General features: G+C 42.0%; 1 protein-coding gene across 2 annotated transcripts in view; it reads right to left on the bottom strand.

The window, feature by feature from the left end:
- Window positions 1–16,286, bottom strand: part of BRINP1 (BMP/retinoic acid inducible neural specific 1) — a 431,121-nt gene that overhangs the window by 178,604 nt on the left and 236,231 nt on the right. For both annotated transcript variants that reach the window (XM_068248101.1, XM_068248100.1), the window contains exons 4-5: window positions 2,775–2,944; window positions 1,921–2,026 (exon numbers count right to left, since the gene is read on the bottom strand). In XM_068248101.1, coding sequence (XP_068104202.1) covers window positions 1,921–2,026; window positions 2,775–2,944 — 276 coding nt within the window. The remainder of the gene's footprint in view (window positions 1–1,920; window positions 2,027–2,774; window positions 2,945–16,286) is intronic.

Below are 16,286 nucleotides of genomic sequence, written 5' to 3'. Positions count from 1 at the left end.
CCTCTAGTGTTAGTGCTCCATTCATGCAGTTTCCCCTCCCCATAGGCCGATGGCAGCACTCCATAACTCATGCTGTTTCCTACGTCCTGTGCCCGCCATTGTTTGGGTAGCCATCCCCTCAGCTTTCCTGTGATTATCTGCATGGTGCCAGCATGCCACTGGGGCTGATGGGGAAAACATCCATAGCCTCATTGTTCTGCACGACAATGAACTGTCTGACACTTTGAGTCAGTTTGACACTGATACACTTTGACACTTGTGCAAGGGTAATATTATTAAATATGTTCATGTGTGCTGTTGGTGTGGTTGGTCAGGTAGGAGAGCCCAGAGCATGTTATTAAATGTATGTATGTGTGCATGCATATGTTAAATATGTGGGGGTGGGTTGAGTTACATGTGTGTATATGCGTGATGTGGGGAGAAGATTGGAGAGAGAATGGGCCATATGCAATTCACTTTTTCTCCTGAGTTTTCTCCTAGGTGATATTTTTAAACTTGTGAATAAAATGCCTTTTAAGCTTCCAGAAAGTAAACTTCCAGAAAGTAATAAATAATTTTGAAGTACCTTTTCACCTACTTTTTGGTACTTTTTTAATTGAAAATTATGTAAAGTTATTTAAAATCGAAGATGAAAACTCATCTCCTAGGAGAAAACGCAGGTAAAAGAGAATTGCATATGGCCCAATATGTCATTAAAGTACCCCTAAACCGAGACCCTCCAAAATGAATGAAGCCCATGGTGGGCTAGATTACCTGCTACTCAGTGTTCTGGCTATGTTCATTGTCCTTGGGGGGATTAACCCAGAATAACCCTTTAACGGAAAGTTAAAGGGTTAAAGCCCTTGAAAATTCAGAATCGCTGGATTATAGACCACATACACGCACTGACCACTTTAGTAGGTACACTTCGCAATAACCGGGCTGGACCTCCGTTTGCCTTCAGAGCTGCTTCAGTATTTTGTGGCATAGATTCATAAATTTGTTAACAAATTTCAAAACAATTGAACAGATGTACCTAATAAAGTGGACGGTGAGTGTGCATGGTATAGATTGATAATTGCTCTACGGCAAGACTTACAAAGTAGATACATTATTAAAGTAACTTCTTGCGCTTGCAAAACTGAATAATTGCACATTCTTTCTTGTTTCAGTAGAGAAAATTGTAGTTTGCATACTATTTATAGTCTAAAAAGACTGTTAACTATCAATAATGTAAACCTAAAACAATTTAAATACTAGAAAATGCTTTGAATTGGCCAGCTCCTGAGAAAGTCTGTGATGATGAAGTGTATAGGGCATAGCCAACTTCCATGACTTCTTTCTAGGTTGTATTTGTTTCTATGCTAGAGAATATAATTAAAAATATTGGCAGTATCACTGTATTCCCCTTTGGCTCTTCTTGAGGGTTTGGCTACAGTTCTGTGTACGTTCTAGTTCTTCCTTGGCGCTTGATCTCCTAAGATCTGGAGATCACATGTTTCATAGAAGTCACCCAGACATGCTAAACTGCAAACAAATTAGTTTGTTATCTGCCTTTACTGACTACCTGCATTAATGTAATGAGTCTGTTTTACATGATGGATGAGCAAGTTTGGATTTGGTCTGAACATCTAAGACTGCTTTATTCATATTCCCTTCTTTTTAACTCTAACAGACCATTTGAAGTGTGGTCTACAAAAAATAGACAGAAACCATTTTTTTTCTTTTTTTTGTGCATGAGTGTGAATGGCTACAAAAATAAGACAGGAATGGAAATTCTGATTTTTGTCATGCAAAGAATGAAAATAAAGCAGTAATACTAATGCTCAACTCTTCTTCATACATACAAAATGTATGAATTCCCTAAAATTAAATTAAGAGTTAAAAAAGATCTTATTAATCAATTTTGACCTGTTTTTACTGTTCATTCAAATTACTCACCCTGAAGATGTAGTTTGCTTTCTGTGCTTTGTAACAGCACTGAACTCACTGAATCCAGATTGTCATAACTACTACATCCCAATGGGCCAGTACGGGTTTCTGTGACCTGCAGAAACAAATGTAAAATGGTTGTAAGTCTCTGAAACCCTCATTCATTATACATTGTTATTTTACCGAATAATTAGACCCTAATGTGTCCTCATTGTTGTTTAAAACATTTGCTTTGAATCAGGCAATGATAAAAGCACCTCGTCTGATTTAAAAAAACAAACACATTTGGGGTATGGATATCCCCTAAGGTGCGATAAGGCCAACATAAATCCAATACCAGGCTGCTCCCAAGTCCACTGTAAATAAATACACAAAAAAGGAGTGCTCTGAGACTTCAGTTGAAGAACAAAGTAATCCCTTCCAGGACAGGTCTCACCTGCTAGCGGTTGCGGCTGACAGAGTGTGCTCAGCCAATAAGCGACTGTGTCCCACTTGTGCAAGCTGGGGATCAGGCTGTCCGGCCACGAAGTGTGGGTAGCATCACTCCAGAAGATGTCATCGGCATCCGCGTAGCGCCATAGGAACCAGGCGCTCTGGCCCTCACCATCTGTCAGCCGCATCGCTAGCAGGTGGGACCTGTCCTGGAAGGTATTAATTTGATCTTCAGCTGAAGTCTCAGAGCGCCCCTTCTTTTTTGTATGTTGATTACAAAAAAATTATTCTTTCAGTTATATAGAGAATCAGAGCTGACCTCAACATTAACATTCTTATTTCCAGCACTTAAAGACAATCCCTGCCTCAATAATTTAATCAGTACATAATCATCTGCTTTATAATTCTAATTTTACTCTAAACGTTAATACCTTGATGGCTCCTGATGAAATTTGAATCTCGTGAAGTTTCCGCATAGTTCCGTCTCTGTCTACAAAATAAGATGATGCCAAATGATGTAAAGACTCTACGCTCTGGCTTCCATTTCCAATGTGACGATCCAAGCGACCTTTGTCCATGTACATAGTCAAAGCTTCCTCCCCTGTAAGAAGCAAAATAATTAGGTTACAGCCTAATGTCCATATTTTTATATATGCTTGCTTTCTTCTAAGCCATCCAAATGGTTCCAAATCAAAAGACATCTGTCTGGCGTAAACTAATATGTGTGTTTTTATAGAATCTCCACAGAGTTTGTGAACGAGCTTGTTTACATAGTTACATAGTTATTTGGGTTGAAAAAAGACATACGTCCATCGAGTTAAACCAGAGAACAAAGTACAACACCAGCCTACTCCCTCACATATCCCTGTTGACCCAGAGGAAGGCGAAACACCCTTACAAAGCATGGTCCAATTAGCCCCAAAAGGGAAAAAATTCCTTCCCGACTCCTGATGGCAATCAGATAAAATCCCTGGATCAACATCACTGTGCATTACCTAGTAATTGTAGCCATGGATGTCTTTCAATGCAAGGAAAGCATTTAAGCCCCCTTTAAATGCAGGTATAGAATTTGCCATAACTACTTCCTGTGGCAATGCATTCCACATCTTAATCACTCTTACTATAAAGAACCCTTTCCTAAATAAATGGCTAAAATGTTTTTCCTCCATGCGCAGATCATGTCCTCTAGTCCTTTGAGAAGGCCTAGGAACAAAAAGCTCACCCGCCAAGCTTTTATATTGCCTTCTGACATATTTATACATGTTAATCCCCTCTAAGGCATCTTTTCTATGCACTAAATAAATCCAGTTTATCTAACCTTTCTTGGTAAGTGAGACCTTCCGTCCCACTTATCAATTTTGTTGCTCGTCTCTGCACCTGCTCTAAAACTGCAATATCTTTCCTGTAATGTGGTGCCCAGAACTGAATTCCATATTCCAGATGTGGCCTTACTAGAAAGTTAAACAGGGGCAATATTATGCTAGCATCTCGAGTTTTTATTTCCCTTTTAATGCATCCCAAAATTTTTATTCATATTAATATTAGCTTTAGCTGCAGCAGCTTGGCATTAAATACGATTATTTAACTTGTTGTCGATGAGTACTCCTAAGTCCTTCTCCAAGTTTGATGTCCCCAACTGAATCCCATTTATTTTGTATGGTGCTAGACCATTGGTACGACCAAAATGCATGACTTTACATTTTTCAACATTGAATTTCATCTGCCATTTATGTGGAAAAAATATTAAAATCAATTCACAAAAAGTTTCAGCGAGATATTTAAATCCTTATTTTGACATATTTTTCCTGAACATTCCTAGATGTGTTGACAGCACACATAGCCATTGATACTGAGAACCTGCTCTAGTCTAGGCCGTGACCCTTTCACATCACTGCCGTGAGCCCACAAGCTATAGAACTCTGTAACTGCCCAGCTGTCTAGAATAAGGATCAGTAACCAGTTGGACCCAAGTATGTAGATATGCTTAAACCTGGGTAGCTTGCTGGTTGAAAGCCTCTAGGCTAGCATGGCGTTTTTGTTCTTGTTGTTTTAAGGAATATACCTGTACTAAAGTATACCTTTGTTGCCTGAAACAATTGTTTTTCAAGATGTTGAATGACAATGTTCCTAGTTTTATGTACTGTGGAGAAGGGAATGCTGCTGCAAGCAAACACAAAAGCAATCAGAGAAAAAAAATATTTAACCTGGTCAATTACTTTTGAATCCAGAAATACCAGCTGCAGAGGACAGAACACGTATGTGCATCAGACTATTATTCAGAACAATCACAAAGGACTGTTTGGGTCAGGTTAGCTAATAGTCAAATCAGAATTAGTTAGAGCCCAATAGAGGAGTATCAGTAATATTCTACTAGCCACTATCTCCAACGCCCAAATTACAGTGGTGCTCTCTTTTTCGATGTACATGATACACAGAGCTAATGAAAAAGGTACAGTTCCCAAATGTAAATATGTCCGACAAGGTGTGGATGTATGGACTAACCAAAGAGTGCTCAGGTTAAATATATGTAGAACAGCAATATATATATATATATATATATATATATATATATATATATATATATATATATATATATATATATATATATATATACATACAAAGGAAAATTGGCACTGCTTGACATACTATGACTATGATTTATTAAAACCACCATACAACAAATAAGTCACACCTGGGATGTGTAAAGAAGGTTGGTAGGTGCTGGGGAGACACCAGTGCAGTAACAGCTGTTTACACAGAGCAGCTTGTTCAGTATCCACCGGGAATAGACTCCACAGGAATCATGGACAATGGGGAGCTGAACATAGCATATTACCTTTGCATATCAAGAATAATAATAATAATTCAGCATAAGTTTATATATATATATATTAGTCTAGGAAGTTAATGAAAGACATCAGGAAGGAAATTTAAGTTAAAGCAGACCTAAACCCAGAACTTCCTCTCTGCTTTAAAAGATAAGCAATAGCATAATAATCGTTAAAGAAAAACATTTTTTTTTACAGATTACAGAACTTCTACAATAAATATGCAGTGTCTACTTCCTGTTTTCATGGGAGCACATAAAGAGTTAACATCCTGTTTTTACATATTGGCACATAACTCGGCACACATCTTGGCACAGTTCAGACAGAGCTGACAGCTCAAATTACACCAGTCCAGCATACCCAGCAAATGTCTCCTAACTAAACCACCTCTATCCAATGTGAGGTTCCACACATTTTCCTACACCTTCATTCTGAAGATTTGTACTCTGGGCAATTCAAGTTTCTGACTAAAGATATTTTTTTTAACCAGAGGTAAAATAATCAAGCAGTGCATGCAAGTGCAGGCAAATGAGCACCGTCTTCACCCAATGTGAAGACTTGACACCAGAACATTAAGAACAATATTGTTTTATTGAAGAGTGCACAGCAAACAAGTGAGACATAAAATAACCAAGTCAATAATAATAATGTTCAGAGTGCAATATGTTTGTTAAAAACAACAGTTTTGCTCATAAAATACACTTATACACATACACATATACCCAGTGAAAAAATTAACATAGTGTTTATGTCAGCAAGCTCTCCCCCGCACAATCTCCTGGTCTGACCACTCCAGCTGGAATCCCCCTGACATTCCTTACCTTCTCCATATGTGTATTTTAAGACTTGCATAATTCAAAACCTATTGCGCTACAAATATTAGGCTGGGCGCCCTTACTTTTGCATACTGCCATCACAATTGCCTAGCGATTCCTGCCACTTTAAGAAGTGTTTTTTTAAGTACTTGCATCTGCAGTGTGACTGAGATTTGCAAATGTGTGTTACAAAATTTGTGTGTGTGTGCGTGTGCGTGCGTGTGTGTGTGCGTGCATGCGTGCGTGTGTGTGTGTTAGGGTAATGAAATTGCTGCAAAATCACTTTTTTTTCACAGCAATTACAAAGCAATTTACCAGCATTCATATCATTTGTATTCAATCTCAATTGTTTAAAAAAAAAAGCTACAGGATCTGTGATTGCCATTTCTCAAATTGCAATTGCTCCTGTGGGTTTGCCCTCATTGAGGCTCCCTGCACACTGCATGTGATTCCAATTCCAATTTTTAATCATTTTTTACATCCTATTCCGATTTTTAATCGTTACTGCATACTGCGTTTTTTCCTCCGTTTTTCTGTTGATTGCATTCAGGGAAAATCGGAATTGCAAATCGGAAAGGGAATCGGAATCGCAAAACGGATTTGCAGTGTGCAGGGAGCCTGGCTGTCATTAGCCTTGGAATCACTGGCAATTGCCCGCAATTTCAAAATGCAGCTAAAAGCGCTATAGTGGGCCATGGAGTTTTGAGTAAGATTATCTACTACATTCTACTACAGTAGTTGAGTAAGATTATCTACTACATTCTACTACAGTAGTTGAGTAAGATTATCTACTACATCAAAGAAGTGTTGTTTGACTTCCAGTGATTGTAAGGTGGGGGGAGCCTATTCAATGCCACACAGGTGTTCAAGAACATTGTAAAAGTGGTCCAGTGAGTGAGTTACTACAGGTGGTGGCTACATATTTTCATAGCAACAAGGAAGCGCTGATCAAGAATTTAGAAAATCACTGTACTTTGCCTGTATATTTGCAAGTCTGCCTTACTCAGCCATGCCAGCGCTACTTTTTCTCTCTCTCCACAATTCTAACTAACTAATCATAGATGTTTTCTCCACCTGTGGAACTACTGTCCACCACTGAAAGTAATCACTTTCAGTTCACAAACGACCCAAATGATATATATATACTATATATATATGGAGTGCGGAATAAATTGGAAGAGAATTGCATTGGTTGCTAGAAATCAGAATCACTATTAAGCTGGCCACTAACGGTCCAATTTCTAGTGAAAAATCGTTCGAGCGATCAGAAATTCTGATCGGATTGGTTGTAAATAATCTCCATTGGTGGACACAATCGATTATGAACGAGTGAAAAAAATGTCGCCCGAATGAATTTTCGTCGAACGAAAATTTGGATTTTCTTGGTGGTCGTGATAGATAGGAAGCAATGATTGGTTAGTTGATGGTGTAGTGAACGATTTTTCGTCCGATCAGAATTTCTGATCGCTCGAACGATTTTTCGCTAGAAATTGGACCGTTAGTGGCCAGCTTTAGATCCTATAATCTGGCTACTTTGTCAGCTGGTAAACGGTTACTTGTTCTGCGGTAGTCACTGCGTGTTGTAGTTCCACATATGGTGGAAAAATCTGGAGAGGTTAACGTAGCACTGAACTTTGTTAATATGTGTTTGAAGGACATTTATCTTAGCAGTTGCACTGTTAGCACAATAAGATTGCGCTGATTGTTGTTTTTACTGTATCTACTAAAAACAATAGAATATATTCAAATGTATAATAAAGCCAGGACAAGAAAATCACTAATGAAAATATCAAATTGAAGAAGTAATCAAAGTAGCCAGACAGGCACAGAGGCAGGAAGTGGATACAGAGGAGGACCAGGACTCAATAACAGCACGCAGTCAAGGAATATTCTGGCAACTTTTGGGGGGAAATGGCAGTGCATAAAAAGGATCTGTTCAGGTGCTGCATAATTAATGAAACACACCTGTGCGTAGAGGCAATACACAGTTAGGCCTTGTTCACATCAGGGCTGTTTCTGTGCACTTTTCTCAATGCATTACCCTGTGCGTTTAGCAAGGTATTCATTTTCCCATGTAATTGAATGTGCTTGGTTCACATCTATGCGCGACGCTGAGCTGCGTTACAAAAACGTAGTGTTGCCTGCATTTCTGTACATTGAGCTGTAAAGCACATATCAATGCAAGGAAATGGGTGCGCTTTTTTAACGCATAGAAGCGCCTGTGTTTTATACCCCTAATAGAACAAAAAAAACACATTTTCATATGATGACAACTCTTTATTGACAACTGCTACTGCTACAATAAGCAAAACATGCCTAAAAATCGAACCGCAACGCACTGAAACACGCACTAAAGTGTGCACAAATGCATGTTTTTTTATCATACGCTTTTACACATTTCTCAACACACCCAATGTGAATGAGGCCTCACAGTGATCCAGGCTTCAGACACCACAGGTAAAATGCAAACAGCACACCATTCCAAAGACAGTAGACAGACACCTGCTGGTGGGCAGCGGAAGTTACTTACATTGTATTTATACACTGCTCCTAGCAGACAAAGCAGGACACTGTTCAGTTTCTAACAATCGTTTTCTGGAGTAATTGAAAAAAAGAGATTTGCAATGAAGGAAAGTGACTGGGAGAAAAGATGATAAACTTCAGTTCAATTTGTGCAGGAGGGAGTAATTCCACAGGATTAGGTGGACCCCTTTAGTGTAAATTGTTCTAGATTGTTAGATACATATAATTTGTAAACCATTTGGTTTAAATTATGCCTACATCTTTCATTGGTTTCTATGATTCTCTGAGCATATATAATTAAGATGACATTTATACCATATGTCTGTTTATTGTCACTCTTTTTTAGAACCTAATGAGGGGTGTGTTGTGTCAGTATCATCACGCAGTCTTTGCTATGACACGCTTTAAATAAATGGGTTAATCCCATAAAGCAAGCCCTGTGCTATTTACTTCTGCTTTTCTTGATTTATTCAGAGCATTGTCTGTCTGCTTCATTATAATATCTACCACTACATAATATCAAACTCTTAACATTTTCTTGATAACCTCCCTATCCAGGCATGTGCAGTTGTATTTGAAGTATCCATGTATTGTGTTTTAAAATTAACTATTTTTATTACTACCTGTACTACAAGTTCTGCTGATATAATTTAATAAGAATTTATTTGTTCTACTTTGAATTCAGAAATGTGGTTAATAATATTTCCAACACTGTACAAAAATAGCAAACTTAAAATATAGCATTTAGATTTTCATGAATAAACAGTTTATAAATAATCATAACAAGTAATTAGAAGGATAAGCTAAAGTGGGAAATACAAATTTGGGTACTTTTTTTTATTTTTTATATTAGTATGCATCAGTTATCATACATCAGTTATCCTTTAACAAAGACAAACATACACTGTGCACCTAGACAAGCTGCCCCAGGACTAGTTAAGAACCAGTTTACCTATGGAATTTGTACCATTAACATTAGCCGAAACTAGACTCTTCAACTGGGAGGACTTCTGCGATCACTTCACCCATTGTCCTAAGATGTTCAGCCTTCTCATGAGCTTGATGGTTTGCACAATAGCTCTAGCTACAATTTCTGGTGCCAATTATACAATACCTTTTGTACAAAAGGTCACCCAGCAATGAAAGGGAGAGAAATAAAGCAAGCCTGAGGAGCTAACATAATGCAACCACCACTCCTGAAACTCTTTAACAGCCAGAATCAACTAATAGAAATAAAGTGGAGCATCATCATAAGTTTCAAATATGACCACTTCAGTTCTTTGTGACACATCTTCTTCAACACCTTCCAGTATCTCGTCATCACCCTAAACTTGTTTTGATGTCTTGCCCAACACCATCATCATCATTTTGTATTGAGAATTTGAGATAGATGTTTCATAAGCAGTGTTCTTAAAGAAAATAACTTAAGTAGAATAAATGCTTATCAGCCACTCTCAGCTTCACCAACCCTTAGCTTGTAGATCTATGGGCATCACCACTGATAATAGCTCCTTCATATTCAATATTTGATAACAACAAATATTGCTCATAAGCTATCCAATATGGGAGCATCTTAGTCCTACAGGGCAATCCATTCTACCCTGAATTTGAATCATCCAAACAAAAGGAGCCCCTGGTTCAACTAGTGCAGGGAGTATCCTGTTTTACTGCAGCATGGGCAGCAGAATACACAGTGTGACTGGCACAATAATTCATGCCAACCAGCCCTTCATCAGGTTTCTGAGGAAAGGTAGTTTCACATGGAAGATTGTGCCAGTCACACTGTGTAAACTGCTGTCAATGATGATAAAAGGGGATACTTCCTGAACTGAACCCTGGCCTACTGCCTCTGTATTACATTTCATTGCTCTCCTTCCCCACATTGCAAATATAGAACTGTACATGAATCGCGGTGTGTGCAGGACCTGACAGTCGGGTGAAAAAGATGATGCATGTTGTATGGAACAGGGCCAGAGAAGCAGCACCCCATAGGTAAGTAATGGTGCCACCACCACCACTCCTGCACCCCCTGTGGCAAACACCATTATAAGCCTCCCTTACAGAGAGGTTAAAAAAAAAATCCAGAGCTCAGTTTGCTTTAAAGAAGACTGAACTCAGAACTTCTTCTCTGCTCTAAAAGTTAAGCAACAACATACTAATCTTTAAAGACAAATATTTCTTTGTTACAGCTGATACAAATTCTGCAATACATTTTAGGTGTGTCTACTTCCTGCTTTCATGGAAGCAGACATATTGCTAACATCCTGTGTTTACCAATTAGCTGCCCTGCCATGGCAGCCAGCTGACACAGCTGCGAGATCAAATTACAACTTGTAATTAGTAACAGATGAGGGGGAATTAGGCAGGCTATACTCTCTAAATACATACAATGTGAATTTCTCTATGCATTCCTTCTATCCTGTGCAAGATTTCACATCCACTATAACAAAAAAGATGCACTTGTTTACCTATTCACAGCCATAAAAAAGAAAAATGTACAGAGAGAAAAATAAAACGTGTATCAAAGAGGACACATTGCAATAGCATACACAACTCCACAAGCATGCCTGCAGAGCTATGGTGGGATAGTTTAGAGTGGGAGGTATGAACTGAAGATAGGAGATGAGGATGCACATACCCACTATTGAAAAGTGCATCAGGACTTCTCCTTTAGTTGCTCCCTTACTCTTGTCTGAATTCTGTTGTTCTTGAAATTACATGAAGCTGTTCTAAAGATGCCTGCTTAAACAATGACACTGTGGCACTACAGCAGCTCCATTGCAGTCTGTTTTTAACACCATCAATTGGTCTGCTTCATGTCATATGACCCAATTTTTCACACAGTATTTTAAAATATAGAAGCATGGGTTTAACTATAAACGCAGGGTAGCCCACAGCTACAGGGCACTCCAAGTACTTACCCTCCCACTGATGCTTTGCTCACAGATGTGGCCACATTTCTTGTATTTGCTGCCGTGCAGTCAGGTTAGGTGCTACAAGTCACCGCTTGTCATGGGAGGATTGAAGCGAGTTCTAAGAGTTCAGATAGTTTACGGCTGATCGAAAGAAACTGTTCATGTGCCTTGTGGTCCTGGTGTAGATGGATCAGAATCTCTGGCCTAAGGGAAGTCTACTGAAGAAGCGAAAGCCTGGGTGGGACGGATCATTAGCGATGTTTTGAGCTCTGGAGCACAGTCTTGAGTTGAAGATTTGATCTAGAGAGGGGAGTGGTTTCCTGATGATTCTTTCCGCTGGTCTGATGACTCTCTGCAGGTTGTGTCAGGAGTAGTGTTGGGCGAACAGTGTTCGCCACTGTTCGGGTTCTGCAGAACATCACCCTGTTCGGGTGATGTTCGAGTTCGGCCGAACACCTGATGGTGTTCGGCCAAACCGTTCGGCCGCATGGCCGAACTAAGAGCGCATGGCCGAGCGTTCCCCGAACGTTCGGCTAGCGCTGTGATTGGCCGAACGGGTCACGTGGTTCGGACCCGAACGCGCTCTGGCCAAACTGTCACGTGGTTCGGGTAAATAAATACCCGAACCACGTCATATCTCCGCCATTTGTCTGTGGGTTTAGCTTTGGGTAGGCAGGCAGGGTAGTTCGCGCTCCAGCCACGCTAGCCAGGGTCCCCCCAGTCATTGTGTGTCGCTGCTGGGAACAGTAGTACACCGCTCGCTCAGCCACACTATATAGCATTGTGTTTACTGCCACTCTGTGTACCTCGCTCAGCCACACTATATAGCATTGTGTTTACTGCCACTCTGTGTCTGCTGGGAACAGTAGTACACTGCTCGCTTAGCCACACTATATAGCATTGTGTTTACTGCCACTCTGTGTCTGCTGGGAACAGTAGTACACTGCTCGCTCAGCCACACTATATAGCATTGTGTTTACTGCCACTCTGTGTACCTCGCTCAGCCACACTATATAGCATTGTGTTTACTGCCACTCTGTGTCTGCTGGGAACAGTAGTACACTGCTCGCTCAGCCACACTATATAGCATTGTGTTTACTGCCACTCTGTGTACCTCGCTCAGCCACACTATATAGCATAGCCAGTTGCAGCGTGTCACTTTTGGTTTCTACGTAGCGCCGACCGGATGTGATGTAAGCAATATTCCCGGACATGCGTCTCACATAGAGGAAGTAATCCTCACACCACTGTTGGCGTGCGTTCCATGCACTTGCCCGGCGATGCGGCCATTACTGGAGGAGGAAACTGGCTACACGAGTCTGTATATGGTAAGAACCTATTTAAGGGGTAACTTTTGAGGGGGTGGGTTGTCCTGATGATGCGCCACAACACAGACGGCGCGAAACGGCTGTAGACCTCCCTGTACTGCCTGTACACCTCTCTCCATTTGTCCCATGTGATGTAATGTATGCCTTTTTAACAATTTTTTGAATAAAGCAGAGTTTTGTATGGGATGTGCATTGCCGCTCCGCCTTATTTTTGGAATAGCCAGTTGTACGCCGACAGACTGACTTCTGCAAACCCAGGACGACAAGGAGGGCAGCAAACAACACAAGCCGCAGCTAGTGCCCAAAAGGGAATGGTATCGGCAGTGTCCTTGGAGTGGGAAAATTTTATGACACCCATGCAGCAGCAGCCCACAGAACAGCAAGCGTGCAGATCCACCTCCAACACCGATCGCCTGGAGAAGATGGTCAAGGACTACATGTCAGATGGCGTAGCTGTGTTGAACAATCCATCTGCACCCTTCAACTATTGGGTATCGAAGCTAGACACCTGGCACCAACTGGCAATGTACGCAATAGAGGTGCTGGCTTGCCCGGCAGCCAGCGTTATGTCGGAACGCTGTTTCAGTGCTGCCGGAGGCATCGTCACAGATCGGCGTATCCGCCTCTCCACAGAAAATGCAGACCGTCTGACTCAAATTAAAATGAATCAATCCTGGATTGGAAACGACTATGCAACACTCCTGGACCCCAACCAAGTAACATGAACACTGACCATCTGTGATGGGTTAGCGTTTCCGGTCCCTGTTTATTGAACCTCTTATCTGTATTACATTTATGACTGCATGGCGGCAAAAAACATGCTATCCGCACGCTTTTTGTCCTCATGCAAGGCCTGGGTTGTTGTGTCTGAAAGCGTGGCCTTCTCCTCCTGCGCCTCCTCCTGTTCCATCACGTGTGCTGCTGCTGGGTTGGCGTTGCCGGTCCCTGTTTATGGAACCTCTTATCTTTATTACATTTATGACTGCATGGCGGTAAAAAGCATGCTATCCGCATGCTTCTTGTCCTCATGCAAGGCCTGGGTTGTTGTGTCTGAAAGCGTGGCCTTCTCCTCCTGCGCCTCCTCCTGTTCCATCACGTGTGCTGCTGCTGCTGCTGGCCTGGGTTAGCGTTTCCGGTCCCTGTTTATTGAACCTCTCATCTGTATTACATTTATGACTGCATGGCGGCAAAAAGCATTGCTATATCCGCACGCTATTTGTCCTCATGCAAGGCCTGGGATGTTGTGTCTCAAAAAGCGTGGCCTTCTTCTCCTGCGCCTCCTCCTGTTCCATCACGTGTGCTGCTGCTGCTGCTGGCCTGGGTTAGCGTTTCCGGTCCCTGTTTATTGAACCTCTCATCTGTATTACATTTATGACTGCATGGCGGCAAAAAGCATTGCTATATCCGCACGCTTTTTGTCCTCATGCAAGGCCTGGGTTGCGTCTCAAAAAGCGTGGCCTTCTCCTCCTGAGCCTCCTCCTGTTCCATCACGTGTTCTGCTGCTTGTGCTGGGTTAGCGTTACCGGTCCCTTTTCCTGGAACCTCTTCTCTGTATTACACTTATGACTGCATGGCGACAAAAAGCATGTTACCTGTGCAAAGAAACATGACATTTTCCACATTTCAAAGACAGTTTTTCCTTTGAAACTTTAAAAATCAATTTTCTCAAAAACTACAAGCTCTTTTTCAAATATTTTTTTTTCCTCTTGTACCCACTCCCAAGGTGCACATACCCTGCAAATTTGGGGTATGTAGCATGTAAGGAAGCTTTACAAAGCACGAAAGTTCGGGTCCCCATTGACTTCCATTATGTTCGGAGTTCGGCGCGAACACCCGAACATCGCGGCGATGTTCGGCGAACGTTCGCGAACCCGAACATCTAGGTGTTCGCCCAACACTAGTCAGGAGCCAGCATACCAGACCAGGATGGAGGAGCAGAAGACAGATTTAATTGTGGCTTTGTAGAAGCTCGTCAGAAGCTCGCGGGCCATACCGAACTTCTTCAGTTGGTGTAGGAAAAATAGCCTCTGCTGGGCTTTTTTCTGGGTGGAGGTTGTGCTATCTTTCCAAGTCAGACCCTTAGAGAATGTCGTGCCAAGGAGGCATGCACAGGGAACATTTTCAACTACCGTGCCAACCATGCTGATCGGGGGTGGAGTGGTAGCGTGTTTCCTAAAGTCAATAATAATCTTGACCGTTTTTGCAGTGTTCGGGACCAGGCCGTTCTCCCTACACCAGTGGCAAATTCTGTGAACCTGGTGGCGATACTCCTGCTCATCATTCCCAGAGATGAGGCCAACAATGGTGGTGTCATCAGCAAACTTGATGACTTTGACAGAGTTCGCAGTGGACCTGCAATTGTTAGTGTACAGGAAGAATAGGAACGGCGACAGTACACATCCTTGAGGGGCCCCTGTGTTGGTGGCCCTTGGTTGAGAGATGATAGTGTCCAGCTTGACGGCCTGGGATCTGCTACTTAGGAAGTCCGTGATCCAGAGGTGAAGGGTAGGGTGGACCCCAAGGGCAGCAAGATTCTCTTGAAGTATTTGGGGGCTGATGGTGTTAAATGCCGAGCAAAAGTGAAGTAGAAGGATCCTGGCGTATGAGTCAGGTCTATCCAGGTGTTCATTTATGAGCTCCAGGCAGATGTTTATGGTGTCGTCAGTAGACCTGTTTGCTCTATACGCAAACTGGAACGGGTCCAGCAGGGTCTCAGTGGATAGCTTGAGGAGAGGCAAAACCAAGCTTTCAAAGGATTTCATGATTACCGATGTGAGAGCCACCGGCCTGAAATTGTTGAGGTCTGAGACACCATGTTTTTTGGAGACAGAGATGAAGTGGAACTCTTGAAGCAAGCAGGGACCCTGCCTTCCTGGATGGATTTGGTGAAGATGAATGAGAGATTAGGAACAAGCTGCTGCGCGCAAGTTTTCAGAAAGGCTGTCGACACTCCGTCTGGCCCTAAGGCTTTCCTTGCATTTATCCCTGACAGGTGTTTCCTGACATCGTTAGAGGGGGTGGGCTTAGATGCGGGGCTGCTAAGTCAGAGGAGGGGGAAGGAGGCTCTGGGGACCTTGCTGGACCCGGCAGGTGCTCAAAACTGCAATAGAACTCACTGAGGTTCTCAGCGAGCTTGGTGCTGGGAGTTACATGCTGGTGTGGGGGCTTGTAGTTCGTGGCAGCCTTAATCCCCTTCCAGACAGTCCGTGTGTCCCTTGAGGAGAGGTTCTGTTCCAGTTTTACAGCATAGTTCTTTTTGGCGGCCCTAAGTTCCCTGTTTAGGGTGTTTTTTGCCCTCCTATACTCCTCCTGGTTGCCAGACTTGAACGCCAGTTCCTTGCTTCTGCGCAGTTGCCGAAATTTATTGAAGAACCATGGTTTGTCGTTCGGGTAGTGTTTGCGGATTTTTGTTGGTACCCACTGGTCCTCACAGAAGGTGATGTACAAGGATACAATGTCTGCCCACTTATCTAAGTTCGGTGCTTCCAGAGCCTTCCAGTTCGTACAGTCAAAGCAGGCTTGAAGTTGTAGTTT

The sequence above is a fragment of the Hyperolius riggenbachi genome, chromosome 8 (assembly GCF_040937935.1).
Source record: "Hyperolius riggenbachi isolate aHypRig1 chromosome 8, aHypRig1.pri, whole genome shotgun sequence".
NCBI classification, from domain to species: Eukaryota; Metazoa; Chordata; class Amphibia; order Anura; family Hyperoliidae; genus Hyperolius; species Hyperolius riggenbachi.
Note: the sequence above shows the minus strand (reverse complement) of the source record. Positions and strands in the feature narration are given on the sequence as shown.